Below are 16,325 nucleotides of genomic sequence, written 5' to 3'. Positions count from 1 at the left end.
GTTATCCATTCCATTCAGACTTAAGTGTGTTCCTCATTCATCAACTTTAGATTATTGAAGTCCGTTTTGACTATATTAGAAGAAAATGTTATCACAAATTCAACTAAACATTTTTAAATTGTTAGTGCAAATCATGTTTTTTGCGGCTCTTTATGTTAAAAATAAAAAATCCGAGTTTACTACAGCGGTGTCGCCTAAAACAAACGTCATCATTCTCAGCTGACTGCGACTGCAGCTTTGTACTGGATGGCAAGGAAGTGTCTTTGTCATGTTAGGGCAGAATTGTCTCCTCGGTGCTAATTTCATATCGTTTTTGTAGCATTTTAAGGCAAAGCGACATGCTCGGTTGCAAAGATGGACTGGAAAACTTTTTGTGTATTTGTGTGTCTCGTTTACGAAACATCAGCCACCTCACATACTATTACAGTGGATGTGGGAAAACCCATAGGAGACCTTAAACACTTCTGGAGAAGCACTGGCTTCTGGTAGGTCAAATATTTCATATAAATCGCTCAAATATAAATTAACGTTTCTCTCTTTAAATTTTTTAAGTGGAGGACAGCAGGCAGAGAGATGTGGTATGAAATGGTGATATGGTATGAAAATAAATGCCTAATCTAATAAGACACCCCTATAAAACCAACAAGGTATTCAATAATGTTAGCTTAATAAAGACATTTTACCCTAGATTATAAATGTGTATCATAAATGTCTGCTGCAGAAACTGCTTAAAAAGCTGGATATAGAACAAGCACAAGCCCTCCGGATGCCACTGCGAATTAGGTTGGTCCAATTTCTAACCCAGTTAGCCTACTGGGTTAGTTAATTTACAACGGCATAGTGCAGCACATCCTTCAAAGAACATATTACAGAAATGTTGGGAACATTTAAACTTTAATTGCTTTGGGTGAATGCTGAGGCACTAACTTTGGCCTTGTGTCACCTAAATGTGTCCCCTAGTGCGTATGTCGGTCACTAGTCCATGGAAATTCATCATGGCAATAGTATATGAAAATTTACAACAAACACTAAAAAACAAGCATAAACTGGTGCCAGCATGTCAGCATTATCAGAAACAGTCATTCATTTTTACAGATGTTCCAAAGATCCTAAAACTGGATGCGGGTAATGAAGAAGTGGACATTTTGGCCAAGCAAGCTTAACAGTCATATACATAGACACTCCATTAAGTTAGGCTGAAATCTAAATTATCATAAAAGAAAATATGAATAAAGCCTGATATATAAGACAGTCGAACATTCGCACTCCCATTCACACCTATGGCTACAGGCAATTTTTGATTCACCAATTAACCTAACATGCATGTTTTTGGACTGTGGGAGGAAACCCGCGCAAGCACAGGGAGAACATGGAAACTCGCCTGAGATTAATAAATTATTAATTATATTTTTTATAGTCATTTATGTATTTTTAATTCCTGTCTTTACTGCCAACTACCAATAAAAAGTTTTTTTTTCTTTCAAGAGTAACATAGGTTTTTTTAAAGGACAACAATTCATAGGTTATCTGAATTTAAATTCAGCTCTACTTTTGAGAGCTTACTTGTCTACAGTTTTGCATTAAGTCAATGTACAAGCCAGTACTTTCACAGTATTAAAGAGGAGACTGTTCTATGTGCCCAGTCCCCCTCTACCTCACACCAAGGCCCACCAGTTTGACCTGAGCATCGACCAGCAGCTGAACCTGGCCTATGTGGGCTCAGTCCCCCATGGAGGGATCCAGCAGGTCAGAATACACTGGATGTTGGAGCTGGTCACTGCACAGTAAGTGAGCTAGTAGCTGCAGCTCCATACTTTTACTTTTTATATTATACTTTTGTAAAAAAAAAAAAATAAAGATGTTGAAAACAGCTGCGTAATTTGTTTTAGAGATGTTGGAGGCCGACCCCAGTATAACTTCACTAAACTGGACGAACTCATTGACCTCCTGTGGCTTAATGGGCTCCGACCAGGTGCTGTACAATTACCCCCAGCTAAAAAACTAGAAAAACATTTCTTATGCCAATTTCAAAGTAATTTTTTCAAATAAAACATAATAGTAATTTGTTTAGGTACATAAAGCTTCAAGGTCAATATGATTTTTCTGATCTGTTTTGCACATATGAGACTGTAAATATCTGAACTTTAACATATGTATTTTTTAGGTTTTGAATTGATGGGCAGCGTCTCTAATTATTTCACTGACTTTGAGGACAAATCACAAGTGGCAGAGTGGAGAAACCTGGTTTACCTCCTAACCAAGAGGTACATTGGTAAGTGTTTTTTGTTTTGTTTTTGTTATGCACTTGTTACGTATATTTTTGCACCCAAACCATGTGAAGAAAAACCTGCCTCTAAAAATAATAAATGACTTGTAATTGAGATCCAGACATCAACCAGAACTGGCTAAATATATAATTTAAATTATCCTGCATGTTGTTTCAATCTAATTTGGCACTGTTGTTCTGAATAACTAAGTCAGGATTCATATTTGTATTTATATGTCATGTCCTAACATCATGTATCATTGATTGCTGAGATTTTAACATTTGTACTAAGTAGTTCGTGTGCAATTACCTATTTCGTCGTCAAACAATAAGTTAATTAAGACCATTTTTCTTTGTATTCTATCATGCTTTGTTCAAATTTTCATAGCTTATTCTAAATTACAGACAGATACGGCCTGGGAAGTGTTTCTCAGTGGAACTTTGAAACATGGAACGAACCCAACAACCATGACTTTGATAATGTCTCTATGTCAATTCAAGGTAAACCCTTAATGCACATATGACATTTCTGTTTCATGTTAAAAGTAAAAATTGTTGTAAAATGTTGCCATCTATGAAGTAAAACTGTGTCTGTATGAACTTTCTCATTTGTAAGTCAAGAGCATACTTAAGAATCAAAGGGACTGGAGATGAAAAATAGCCTTTTGGCTAATTCTGGGACATTTGCTGAAATGCTTATTAATGTACACTGTCCATGTCATATAAACCAATAAATGATAAAGAGACACAAAAAAAAAACATTAATTGTCATTTCATAACCACTAGAATCTGAAGGGCTGTGTGAAGAGGAGTAGAGCAGAGCAGAGTGCAGTTGATTGATTTGAGGCTTATGATATTATTAGCTTGAAAACACTCTGAAACACTCTCTTGCTTTGTTTTTGTTTTGCTGTCCCCTTGAGTCCTGTGGGTTTGTTTTTTTTCTTTAGGGTTTCTAAACTACTATGATGCCTCTTCAGAGGGTCTGCGTGCTGCCAGCAGCCTCCTCAGGTTTGGGGGTCCAGGAGACTCTTGTCACTCCCCCCCCCTCTCCCCATACTGTTGGGCAATGTTGCAGCACTGCTACAATGGCACCAACTACTTCACTGGAGAAACTGGAGTCAGGATCGACTACATCGCCCTGCACAAGAAGGTGAGCTTCTCTGCACTGAAAGCACATAGCAAATGTTTAATAAACCTTTAGTGCCCAAATACTGTTTGGGGACTGGATTCAGATGCTAAGAAATATTTTATGTTATAAAACCTTTCAGGCATGATCAATCTTTTATCAAGAAAACATTAAAGGATGCCTTCACGGATTTTGAACTTAATATCTACAGCTTTAGTTCAGCGTGTAAATGTACATAAATGCCATTAAACTTCCCTCTGACTTACATAAATCTAAATATCTCTACTTTTAGCTTACAAATGCCTCCAGATGACATCACTTGGAGGAACATTAAATTGAGATTATGTCATCTTGTTGCTCACACTATGGAATGTTTAATCATGCTTAATCTGCTTTTCCAGAGCATATTTGTCATATGCATTGTTAAAATTAAAGTTAAAACATACATTTTATGTTAAATAATAATGTAAATATTAGCTTAATGTGAAACTGATACACCTCACTCATTTATTTATGACTGACGTGTCACTATCCTTAGGGAGGAGGACACTCGTTGCCCATTCTACAGCAGGAAATCCAGACAGTCAGGGAGATCCAGGAGCGCTTCCCTCAATTCCGCAGCCTCCCTGTTTACAATGATGAGGCTGATCCTCTGGTGGGCTGGTCCAGACCTCAGGAGTGGAGGGGGGATGTTACCTACTCTGCCATGGTCGTCAAGGTAAAATCACACAGAGTGTGAAATTACTTTTTAATAATAAATGGTGAAAATAAAACATTTATATTAAACTATATTGAAAACTATATCTATTGATCTATCTATCTAGAGAGAGAGAGAAATATATTCTCTGAATGAGAATGCTGATTTTTATACCTAACTATATTGAATATTTGTACTAGCAGTGGCAGAGGTTAGTTTAAAGCTACAATATACTACATTTGGACATCTTCTTGATATTTAATATACGGAAAGCAGAAAGCAGTTGAATCCATTCATATGAATTTGTTTCTGAAAAGTTGAGGAACTAGGAAGCTAGTGGAAAGTTACCCTTAAAGTGAATTAATTTTGGTCCATAAAGGAGCTTGAAATGTCTACATTATTGTTTAAGCCTACATAGAATTATTTGGATTTTTTTTTTTTTGCTGAAACTCATGTGTCTTCTTTCATCAAACAGATAATAAACCAACACCAGGGTCTGCTGCTTGCAGACCGAAACAGCACCATCAACTACACCCTGCTAAGCAATGACAACGCCTTTCTCAGCTACTACCCACATCCCTTTACCCAGCGCACACTGACTGCCCGCTTCCAGATCAACAACACCCAGCCACCACACATCCAGCTGATCAGAAAGCCTGTCCTCACTGTCATGGGCCTGCTGGCTTTGCTAGGTGATTATTTCTACTACTCTACAGTAGCCTCTGTACAAGGCTCATGTCTCCAGATGTTCCACTACCTTTTCTGTATGTGATTCCACTTTAAGGTGAGACTCAGGTTCTGGCTCAGATGTCAAACTCAGCAGGAACCAAGAACAGCAGCACCATTGGAGTTCTTGCCAGCACCCACAAGCCCATAATACTGTATAGCTCAGACAGCTGGCAGGCCGCAGTGCTGATCTATAATAGCGACGATAACAGCACTTCAAACAACACTGATGATGTCACTCTGACACTGAAAGGACTGGCTGCTTATAAGGGTGGGTTTAACCAAATATTGTTGCTACAGGCTTCTGTTGCTGCAGGAGGGTGATTTATTTCAGTCCTGCCTGTTCTATGTCTCCATGTGTATCCAGGCCTCGTGTATGTCACATATCGCATGGACAACTCTGTAACCAACCCATACCAGATGTGGCAGAACATGGGTCGACCTGATTATCCCACAGCAGAACAGTTCAGACGCCTCAGGAGTGTGCAGGTAAACATGTAAATGCACGTAAATACACGTAAAGTTAATAGGGTTTGATGTCTTTTTTGCTTCCCTGTGAAGTGTTTAGACTCACCAGTGATGTGTCATTGTATCAGGACCCTCAAGTTGATGGACCCTGGGAGGTTCCTGTAGGGGACACTCTGACTCTGACAGCCAAACTTCCTGTGCCTTCTGTCCTCCTCATTCATGTCTGTGCCCAACCCAAAGCCATGCCAGACCAGGTCAGTGTCACCACACAGAACAGTGAGGGATTTAAGTGATTCTGTGTGTCAGTGCAAGTTAGATGACTTATTATGAAATGGAACTAGGTTACAAAGTAATTTCTGATATAACTGTATTTGGCTCTTGATTAGGTTAATGGATTGCGTTTCATCAGAATCACCAAAGGCCAAGTCTTGATTGTTTGGTCTGATCACTGTGTTGACTCCAAGTAGGTGCAGATGATTTCTTTACTACTGCATTATTCTTTACTACTGTACTATTTACCACTGCAAGAACTTAAGAGTCATGAAAGTAATTTAAAAGCTTTATGCAAAACAATTTATATAGTGCAGCAGCATCGTATATTCAGTCTCTGTATGATGATCAAATGATTCATCATGTTAAGCATAAATTCGGTTTTTGTTTTTGTATTTGCAGATGCATCAAGTCATTTGAAGTTGAATTTTCCACAGACCACAAGACATTTAGCAGGATTAATTCACAAGACACCATTTTTACTTCATATGTCTACTCACCTGGTAAGAATTGCCAGGAAATTCCTTTATTGTTGTGGCAAAAAGCAATTTTCTTCCACCTGAAGTTTATTGACATTATGAAATAATCTCATGTTTCACACGACTTTCTGTAGTGGACCAGGGAGTTGATGGTCTGTACAGAGTTCGAGCTGTGGACTACTGGGGAAGGCCTGGGATGTATTCACTCCCTGAGAGGTATTCAGAGGAATATTAGTTTTATACACTGTAAATACATTTTATAGAGATTAGTGTTTATATTAAGTATTGTTTCATCTTTTCAATCATATTATAAGTAAACTCTCATTATTTAAGTTCATGCTTAGTTTGATGGTAATGATGCATCGCATATTTTGATTTCAAACTTTGATTATGCTCGTCCCCATATTCACACATTCATTTCACAAGTTGTATTATTTGTTTTATGTATTTTTGTAATTGTCAACAAATGTCATTAAAAAAAGTGTCACCATATTTCTTATTGTGTTAATAAACCAGAACCTGGGGTAGTTTGTAGTCAAAACAGTATGTAAAATGAGAAACAGGTGGGCGCTAAAGGTAATATCAAATACTCAAGGTAAGAAACAGTAAATATAAAAATTTGTCAATATAGCCAAAATTAACTCGTGTTGTCTCAATAATTCCTAGCCATTTAATGAGACTTTCACGTTTATCATTAACTAAACTAGTTGTGTTCTAAAGCCGAAAAAGCTCCCCAAAAGAAATTTACATATAGATATAAAATACTTTGTAAGATCTTAAAGATTTAAAAAATAAACTGAGTAAGAGTATTTTCACTTTAAAAATGAAATAATTCTTCACGTCATAAAAGTGTCTTAAGGATAGCACTGAGTAATAAACTGCTGTGTCAGCAGTGCCTCAGATGTTCTCACCTGCTGTTGCTCCCTTGGTTAAGTAACCTAATGTTATCTTCCAGAGCTTCAGTCCCATGTGAAATGTAATGTAGGAAACATCTGTGGTGTTATGGGGAATTTCCACTACATATGATTAGGGAAATAGTGCAGATAGATACCAAAGTGTGGCAGTGTGATATTACCTTCTACAATGCCAACTTTGAGATATCTTGGTGCTGCAGATGCATTTATCCATGTAATCTGCATTGTTACATATGTGTTGCATTGTTAATATTTCATCAGTTATATCTTAAAGCTTATTTTGTAGAGTTGCAGTTCTTTTTCACAATTTCACCAATTTTGAGTTTTGTAATAATTTTAGATTAATTTAGTTTTATGTTTAAAAATCTGTAGTGCACCTGGAAATAGTTATAAGGTGATCGCTTTAGTTTGATAAACCCCAAAACAAGTTCTCATCAGTCCTGAGTAGATCTCTGTTTACTAAAGTGGCTGAAAGATTTTGGGTCAGGCCTTTGTGCGTTGACATGGTTTATTTTCTAAAATATTTGATCAAAGGCAGCCGTCCACGGACCACAGGGTCAGTGGTGCGATCCCTGGTCCCAGCTATATGTCAAAGTGTCATTGGGCAAGACACGAAGCGGACAATGATCCGCTGTGGTGACCCTTAACTCACAGGATGAGCCGAAAGGACAAAAAAACCCTAGGGATCCCATGGGGAGATTGTTAAGGACAGCTGCTATTCAAGATGCTCCTTTGTTTCAGTTTATTGTGAACGGACAAGCTGCCAGGACCCCAGGATAGATCCACTCTAGCAACTGAGCCATAGCTGTTCTGGGTTGTTCAGTGCTGTTACCTTCACCAATGATCCGGTTTTACGTACATTCACTTTACTGGAGGTCAGCTCAAGTTGAATTATTTTGGGTCTGACGTGTCACGTGCCTTACAACAATGGTCATTTCATATAAAACTAATCAGGTGTGGAAATCATAAATTTGTCTGAAGCACACTAAGAGGTGAAATAGTTAATGTATTTATTAGTCACATAATGAAATGTGACACATTCTCCTCATTTACAAGAATTAACTAGCTCTGGCCTTACTATAAACTGCCATAGTAAACTTAGGAAAGAATGACGCCCTAAAAATACACACACACACACACACACACGTAGAGGAAATAAGTAAAATAATAACTTTCATAAAACAATACTGATTTAACATTTTGCATCCTGTGGAGACTGTCCTGCCTACTTTTTAGTAAATTAGATCAATGCAATAAATTCAGCTCCACAAACGGAATCATCTACAAGGAATAAAATAACAAAAGTTGTTACAATTTTTCTGTCACAAGATATATAAAAAAAAAAAGAAAAACTTATTTTCTTTTATTTGATGACTATTACGAACATTTCTAATTTCCATAACAGGAAGTCTCCTCAGTTGTTGCTGGGAAATGATTACACACAAAACAAAGACTACAGAGGTCATGTACTTGCACTGTATTTATGCCACTGTTTATTACAAATGTGAGCTCAATAACTTAAGTTAATAAGTGCTGCTGCATTTGTCATATTACAATGCTGAGTTCATTTCTTATTTAATTAACTTTTAAATCACTATCTGTTAATCTAGAAAGGTGTGGTATTACTGAAGGTGAGCAGTGAACACATCCACAACATGGGAGCATTTACTGTATGTGACCCCACTTAGCCATAGTTACTCCAGAAAAAGGAGGGAGGAGATTGGAAATTACACATCCACAAGCAGCACACCAGTTTTACTTCAGGATGGTTTCTTCATTTGCTGCAAGGAGAGAGCAAAATATATAAGCTTAGTAATTTGGGTATTTTACATTTTAAATGTAATGTTTGGATGAGAAGGCATCACTACAGGCATTACTAGTGTGCCCATAAATAAAAAAGGAAAGAGAATAGATTTTTGATTAACATTAAAGCTTCTTTTACTCAAAGATGTTAGCAATAAAACTTACAGAACGATTAACAGGATGAACTATGAACCTCAAAAAGGTTATTATTTAAGCAAATAAGGTAGGGGTAAGACATACACTTAATACTTCACTTGCATTAAATCTACATAAAATAAGTAGTAGAGCGGACATTAATTCATGAGTTGATTTTTAAACCAAATGAAGGATGTACTCTCTCTGATGTACTGCAAAGGGCACCCAACCTACTCATGAAAGAGGGAGGGGTGCTGGTGTCTCCAGCATTAAGTCCACCAGATCACTGTCAGTTTTAACATAGGCCAGTTAGGCAGTTAACATAGTCTAAATACAGCCAGCATTCATTTTAACCTGTTCATAGCAGTGATGTTTAACCACAACTGCGCATTGGTTAACCAATCAGTGGATGAGGGAACACAGGAAAAGATGAATTTACCATCTTTTTCTGCCGATTTCTGCAGAGAGTGTTTTAATACTTTTATGTGTGTGTGTGAGTAACCATAATAAGGCTACCTTCAGCTAGCTGCTTGGCAATGCGCTCCTGCTCCTCGCGGATCTTTTTCTCCTCCTCCTCAATCCTCCTCTCCTCAGCTGCAATAGGCTTCAGGTTATCTGAGGAAATTAATTGGTTTATTAAAGAAATACAAATAAAAAGCAAAATTGGTACAGTGAAAATATTTTAGACATCATGAACGGCTTGCATTGAATCTCCAAATAATATCTGGTTACATTACCTAGTAGTTCACATCTTCTTGAGCTTCACCAAGCAACATTAGTTTTTCTACATAGGTCTATAATGAACTTAAATAACTGTCAACTGTCTCATCGTATATAAAATACAGGAGAAATTTAGTATAATACAGTCAGTTTTTGTAAGAGTTAAGCCAATGGGCTGTTGATGATACTGCAGGTTATACGTTTTGTAAAAAGGAGCATGTTAAAAATTGTACCTCTGGTGTTTTTAACTGTAATTGGTGAAACATTTTCAGCCATATGCAATTCAAATGAGTTTTGTAGGATGCGTGATCTCAATGCACTATTGCAGGACAGGCACTGCAACTTGACTTTACTTTTGAGAATGCACATACAGCAAGGTGCTGGTTAGTGTGGGTCTCAAGATCTATGAGAATTAAAACATGATGTACTACTTTAGTTAAAGTTTTAATTACCAAATAAACTGGAGAAGAGCAGTGCATTGTGATTCCTTTTAATAAATCTATTCAGAATTACTTACCATATCTCCTTTTGCCATAGATAATGCCAGCAATCAAAGCTGAGTACCTGGCAGTCTGTCATGGAAAAAAAAATACAGATTGACACATGTTATTCTCATAACACAGGTTTGAGATGTACAAATACACAGTAAAATCACATTCAGACATCTTAAGCAATTCTACAAGCAGAGAAAACTAAAGCTTCCCATACTATTGCTACACCCACTCAACTCTATAGGCGCTCTGGCACTAAACATTTGCAGCCAACGTTATATACATTACTGCAGGAATGTATTGTTTTTACCACTAAGATAATGGATGTGATTCCATTACTACATAAAATGAAGTACCGTTATTATATGCAGAGTTTTCGTGTTCAATATTTCCAAGGCCATTTAGCTATGGTAAAAGTTATAGGAGCCATTTAACTTTAGAGTAACGACGTTTCAGTGGCGAGCACCTCTAAATTACTAATAACTGGGCGTCTGTGCACGTCGCAAACACATTACTGACCGCTGTAACTACTCACAACAGTAGTTGACAACACTGTCAATGTACCACTGTTAGTTGTTGAAAATGCTAGCATGCTTCCCAGCTAATGGCTAACTGATTGACCTGCTCTGCGTTTTTAGCAATCTGATAAATACCTGCGAAGTTCATTTCACAGTAAAACCCAGATTACCACAATTTATTAATCACCACAAACCTTAATCAAAGGCGACACTGCAACAGGAGGAACCATTGTTTTAGTCGAAGACCACAGCTAGCGGCAGAGGTCACTTTAGCACCGCAGAGGATCACGGGAGAGGAGACGTTCTTCTTCTGGGAGCTTTTTGCAGCTCATATTGCCCACTGCTGCCATCCTCTGCTGTAAACTGATAATTCATAGTGCGTCTTACTAACTAATAATCATCAAATAACTAACTAACTAATAATCTACAAAAACATGATATCTCATTCAATTATGTATGTAATAAACACACACATACAGCATTTATGATTCACGTTTTAAATTCATAGTTCTCCCATAAAAATCTAATAGAACCTTCACTATCTTCTTTCTTGCAACATCGTTATAAATACTACTATCTCTCCAGAAACAACACTAGCCCCCTATTGTGTGAGCCAGGAGACATGACATAACATCTTCCTGATCGCTTATGAAGTGTGGCTAGGTAAAAGAATTGTAAAGCAATAAAACTTCCATAAATCTTAACATTTTAATGTGCTTCTTGTGGACATCATCACAAGTGGGTTGATTCAGCTGGGAGGCTTTTTGGAGGCTGTTTTCTATTGTTGAACTGTACTAAATTTTAGAAACAGTGACAATTGTGTCATATTTTATTTTTGCTTTTTGATATAAATGGAAGTGGAAAGAATATTGTAAATACCAATAGCTTAGTATTCTTGTTGTTTTTAAACACCTGCAAGTTGGTGCAAATTTTAAATCATTGCAGAAGTTACAAACATGAACTTGCCAAACTGATTACGACTAAATATCTCAGTAACATGTCCAATTATAGTTCATGGAACTATAACTGGAGCACCTCATTGAACACCAACAAAGGAGGAGAATAGGTTTATAAGACATACAATGTTTATTAAAATCAGAGTTTCAGAATGCATTATGTAATACAAGCATTGTAAGTGAATTGTATTGCATACTTTGTTGTCCAAACTACTGAAGATTTTAAACACCAAAAGCAGCACCACTGTTTGACGGTTTATTACACTTTGTAAGTACTTGTGTAACTACTGTGTCAAATCAATTCCTTTTGGCTACACAGCAAAACGTGTTCCATTGGTGGCTGGGCGGGGCCACAGCTGGTGGGGTGGGATTCATTCCCACCTTTATGTATGCCCACTCGATGCTCTAATCCATCAAGCCACCAGGCCCCTGACTTGTGTGACTACTGTGTGAGCACATATAATAAAAAATTGCAGGTGCAATTTCTTGTTAACTATGCTGATTATTGAACAAGCTGTCTCCAAAAGTACCACCTCTGAGGTTTAGAGCTGAAGAGCAACAAAGCAATTGGTGCCCTGGGAGCTGATATGTTGTTAGTAAAAAATACTGAACTATTCTCTAGTACCCCACACAAAGCAGAGCATGTGATCTCTTCACCTAAACAACAGGATTCTGATAATACTTTAATTTTACACCTTAAGTGTCTGATATAGGATGACTATTTTTGAAATACATATAAAAAATATTTGTATACTGAACAACAAAATATCACATTTGACTTGTAGTCTTTTTTATACTTGTACATTTACCAACTTCACTGAAGCTCTGTGATAATCATATTTAGAGAAATCAAACTCTAGATGCCATGTTTGAAGGCTACAGCTGGACCCAAATAGAATAGCCTTTCACACTTTATATGTGATTCCCCAAAATATGTAAAAATGAAAAGGCTAAATTATATGTGTGCATTATTACATTCTTGCTTCCTCTGTGAGTATTTCTTTTATATTTCTGCCTCTTCAGACAGTTATGCTGCTTACTTTTATCCCAAAAGTTCTCCCCATGTAATATGAAAACTCAGAACTCAGAACTCAGAACTGGTGTCCCTTTCTCTATAAACTGTAGAGGGTAAGTGAGCCCTCTATGGCCTCCCATCAACAAAAACTGCCAAGTTACTGGAATGTGTTGGGATAAGGGGGATTTAATCCTTGCCTTTTATCACTATTCCATCTATTTGTTCCCATACAAAATACATATTTTATGTAAAGTTTTACATTCAAGCATAATATTCCATTATAAAATTGTGGACGAAATTATTAAGCATGACAACTGCGGTTTCCAAAGCAATGGTTAAGGCTATTCGCTGTCCTTTCAGCAAACCTCACCTTCCCTCGTTTCTTCGTGGAGGCTGTGTACTGATTGGATTTCAGTTTGGAGTAATAGTCTGAGAACTTGTTGAAGAGGATGGATATAGGGAGCCCATTGAGGATGATTCCAAAAGCGATGCAGATGAAAGCAAAGAGACGACCCAATATGGTCTCTGGATAGACATCTCCATAGCCCACAGTGGAGATGCTGACCTGAAAGGCAATGAGGATAACAGTCAGTGCTGATGGAAAAAAACAAAAACCAAACCAAACCAGGAGTCAGTGTCCTAGGAGTTGGCCTTACAATGACAATTGACAGTAAATTGCAGTAGAGGACAGAGTTATAAGGTGAAACTTAATGGGTCTCAAATTAAATCAAAAACACTGGAAATATGCAGAACATGCTCTACCAAGAGTTGTTAAAAAGTCTAGACACAATACAATCTGTTAGAGTACAGTCTGTTGGCTGTAGTGCTCATTGGCCTATGAAAACACTCTGTACCAGTGAGGGATGCTCACTCTACCCTTTATAATAACTATTATTGTTATAATTACTGCATCATTTCCTTCCCCTGAATTAGAAATAAACTTGTTCCACCTCCCCAGGAAGGGGAATTATCTGGTATCAGGGAGACTGAAACAAAGGTTTTTGTTAGCACTGGCACACAAACACAGATATTAGAAGGTAATTATGGCTCCTGGTAAAACAATAATACTTAATTTGAATGGTTTATTTACTATATATATTACACATATCAAAGTATGAGTTAATGCATCCTACTGCAGACCTGACCTCTTTGTGTTTTGTGAGCCAGGTAATGCTGGAGTGTAATCTAATAACATACACATTATTCATGGACTAAACCACAGAGCCCTACTTACATAAATAGGATATTAGAGTTATTTGCTTGATTCTCATGCGCTCTTTTATGCTTATATGAGTATATCTTCACTTATTGTGAGAGTCTAGGAGTCTGTCTAATATACTCACAGCTGCCCACCACCATGCATGAGGAATGCTGGTGAAGTTTGTGTGTGGCATGTCATGCTCCACAGTGTAAACCATGGCGGAGAAGCTGAAGATGCCCATGGCAATGAAGAGGAAGAGGCAGCCCACTTGCTGGTAGCACTGACGCAGAGTGAAGCCGAAGGCCCGCAGACCCGTGGAGTGTCGTGCCAGCTTCAAGATTCGAAAGATTCGCATCAGTCTCATGATTCTCAACACTTGCCCTAACTTTCCCACCTGGCCCACAGCCTGCATGTCAGCCTCATGCTTCATGTAGTTCTCCTCTCTGTCAAAGAACTCCAAGATGGCCTGCAGATACTGTGGCAGGATCGCGACGAGGTCCACTGTGTTGAGAACACTCCTGCTGAAGGCTCTCAGGTCAGGAGTAGACAACAGACGAAGCAGGTATTCCATGGTGAAGAAGGCAATGCACATGGACTCCACATACTCCCAGTATGTCTTGCCACTCAGTTGACCTGCGGCAGTCCTGTACTGCATCTCATTGACTGTGTTAAGAGTCATGGCCACCAGGGATATCAGAACAAACAGGCTGGAGGCCACAGCCATCAGCTTTGCCTTTATAGAAGAAAAAGGCTTCTCCATTAGGTTCCAGATAGCTCGGCGCCTATGGCCCATAAACATGTCCTGAAAGAGCTCCTCATTCTCCTCAATTTCCACCTCTGCTTCCAGCTCCCTCTGGATCTTCAGCTGATCATTAATCTCATCCTGCCTCTCCTCGAAGGAGACACGGCAGCAGCGGTGGGTGTTCTTGATCCTCACACCCCAGTAGTTGATTTCCTCCAGGAAGTTGCGGGGACACAACTCGTCCTTGATCCACAGCACACCAGTCCTGTAAAAGTTAAAGATGCTGTGGAAAACATCTGGGTCCCTGTCAAAGAAGTACTCATTGCTAGTCACAATGTAGTCATCACACAGATCCAGCTTCATGTTGTGGTCAGTGTATGTGGCCAGGCGTCCTATTCTTGTTTTGGGATACTTGGCAGCCATCTTGTAGGCTATCTTGTAGTGCTTCCCTCCGACATTTATGTTAATGATGTAATTCTTCTTGGAAGGTGAAATCTGCTTGGAGAAGCTGTACGGAGAAGTCTCATCATCATCATCCTCATACTCGGCGTAAATGTCGTAGATGTCCCTGCTCAGTTCTTGCATAGAGTTCCATGTCTTCACACAGCTTTCCTTTGCTAGTGGATAAACAACCTCTGAGGGTCTTCGAATAATGTCGGAATCAGTAACTTTGTAATTGGGGAAGAGACTCTGTCTTCTGTTCCAGAAGTTGAACACCTTGCTGGTGGTTCCCATGCTGCTTATTAGACAGTAGACAGCATTACTGCTGTATAATACCTCCTTTACCTAAGCATAGAGCCCGATGCCTCATGGCCCCATTAATGTTGCTGACTGATGGGATCCATGTGCTTACAGGACATCTAAATACCATTATCCCCTGCTGAGCTAAGTGGCCAACATGACGTTGGCTATGGGGCATACCTCAACACAGTCTTATCATGTTTCCTCACATCTAGTTTAGAAATACTCTATTGTACAAACTTTTGATTCTTATAGCTGACTTGATTGATATACCAATGTAAAATTATGAACATACCTTTCCATTTATTTTAATTCCAGTTATCTAAGAATGGAGACATTTTCTAAAACGCTACTATCAATCAAGTAAGTGATTGTATGAGGCTATGGTTGGTGATATACCAGTCTCTCTCTAATCTCATGTTGCTTGTAGAAAACTGGAACTGCAACTGCAACAACGTGAACAAGAATATGTGATTTATTGTCAAATACTTTTCCATTTTTATGTGTAGTAGTCTCATTTTAAATAACTGACTATAATTTTTCATTATTTTGCAATGGTTAAAGATTTCTAAGGGGAACAAAGGAAGGCTGGTGGATACATTAGAGAGAGGATAAAGACTTTGAGCATTAGCCTATTTCCTACTTGGTAGGGGGTGCAGACATGAAGCCTCTCAAGGCTACACATTCTAGGTAATAATCTTTTGTTTTTATATGAAAATTACAGAGAAAAAATCTAATGTAAGGCTGTGACATGCCCTCACATTTTACCTTAATAAGCAGAAGGAATTCAAGCAGATGAGATTTTAACTCAAAAGAGTTTCAGTATATCTAACATTAGTTTGCTTGGGAATGAATCCTCTTACAGATTATTGTCCTGCTTATTACCAGTGCTGGCTAACCAGAGATGGTGTTCTGCCATTCCTGGGGGGCTTGATAAACCATGTAGTAAATAAACTTTTATTTACAGTTAGGGTGCCAACAATAGCTGACTAGTTGAAACAAATTAGGATTTAAGTTATTCACGCAGTTAAATTTAACAGAGCTAATACACTTAAAT

The 16,325-nt window shown here is 38.1% G+C and overlaps 2 protein-coding genes and 1 long non-coding RNA gene across 3 annotated transcripts; 1 reads left to right on the top strand and 2 right to left on the bottom strand.

Moving 5' to 3' along the window:
- The first annotated feature begins 224 nt into the window (after positions 1-224).
- idua (alpha-L-iduronidase) lies at positions 225-6,524 on the top strand. The gene is made up of 14 exons (XM_067521943.1): positions 225-485; positions 1,644-1,784; positions 1,890-1,972; positions 2,165-2,272; positions 2,672-2,767; positions 3,214-3,416; positions 3,931-4,110; positions 4,565-4,781; positions 4,874-5,086; positions 5,183-5,304; positions 5,412-5,537; positions 5,670-5,746; positions 5,956-6,056; positions 6,167-6,524. Exons 1-14 carry the CDS (start codon positions 355-357, stop codon positions 6,265-6,267), a joined length of 1,899 nt encoding a protein of 632 aa, XP_067378044.1. The 5' UTR covers positions 225-354; the 3' UTR covers positions 6,268-6,524.
- Positions 6,525-7,939: 1,415 nt separating this feature from the next.
- On the bottom strand, positions 7,940-10,948 carry LOC137136503 (uncharacterized). The gene is made up of 4 exons (XR_010915596.1): positions 10,808-10,948; positions 10,122-10,176; positions 9,401-9,499; positions 7,940-8,727 (listed from the first exon to the last, which is right to left on the bottom strand). It is a non-coding gene; the product is annotated as an uncharacterized lncRNA (long non-coding RNA).
- A 1,509-nt stretch (positions 10,949-12,457) lies between these two features.
- LOC137136455 (potassium voltage-gated channel subfamily V member 2-like) lies at positions 12,458-15,265 on the bottom strand. The gene is made up of 2 exons (XM_067521829.1): positions 13,928-15,265; positions 12,458-13,149 (listed from the first exon to the last, which is right to left on the bottom strand). Exons 1-2 carry the CDS (start codon positions 15,260-15,262, stop codon positions 12,886-12,888), a joined length of 1,599 nt encoding a protein of 532 aa, XP_067377930.1. The 5' UTR covers positions 15,263-15,265; the 3' UTR covers positions 12,458-12,885.
- Positions 15,266-16,325: the final 1,060 nt, after the last annotated feature.

This window comes from Channa argus, chromosome 11 (assembly GCF_033026475.1).
Source record: "Channa argus isolate prfri chromosome 11, Channa argus male v1.0, whole genome shotgun sequence".
In the NCBI taxonomy this organism is placed as follows: Eukaryota; Metazoa; Chordata; class Actinopteri; order Anabantiformes; family Channidae; genus Channa; species Channa argus.
This window is presented reverse-complemented; position numbering and strand designations above follow the sequence as displayed.

Bases quoted from the DNA above. Each gene is read 5' to 3' on its own strand.
- idua (XM_067521943.1), top strand. From the start codon at position 355: ATGGACTGGAAAACTTTTTGTGTATTTGTGTGTCTCGTTTACGAAACA. The intron at 486-1,643 runs GTAGGTCAAATA...CTATGTGCCCAG, and splicing joins TGGAGAAGCACTGGCTTCTG to TCCCCCTCTACCTCACACCA. The intron at 2,273-2,671 runs GTAAGTGTTTTT...TCTAAATTACAG, and splicing joins CCTAACCAAGAGGTACATTG to ACAGATACGGCCTGGGAAGT.
- LOC137136455 (XM_067521829.1), bottom strand. From the start codon at position 15,262: ATGGGAACCACCAGCAAGGTGTTCAACTTCTGGAACAGAAGACAGAGT. The intron at 13,150-13,927 runs GTGAGTATATTA...ATTGCCTTTCAG, and splicing joins ATGCATGGTGGTGGGCAGCT to GTCAGCATCTCCACTGTGGG.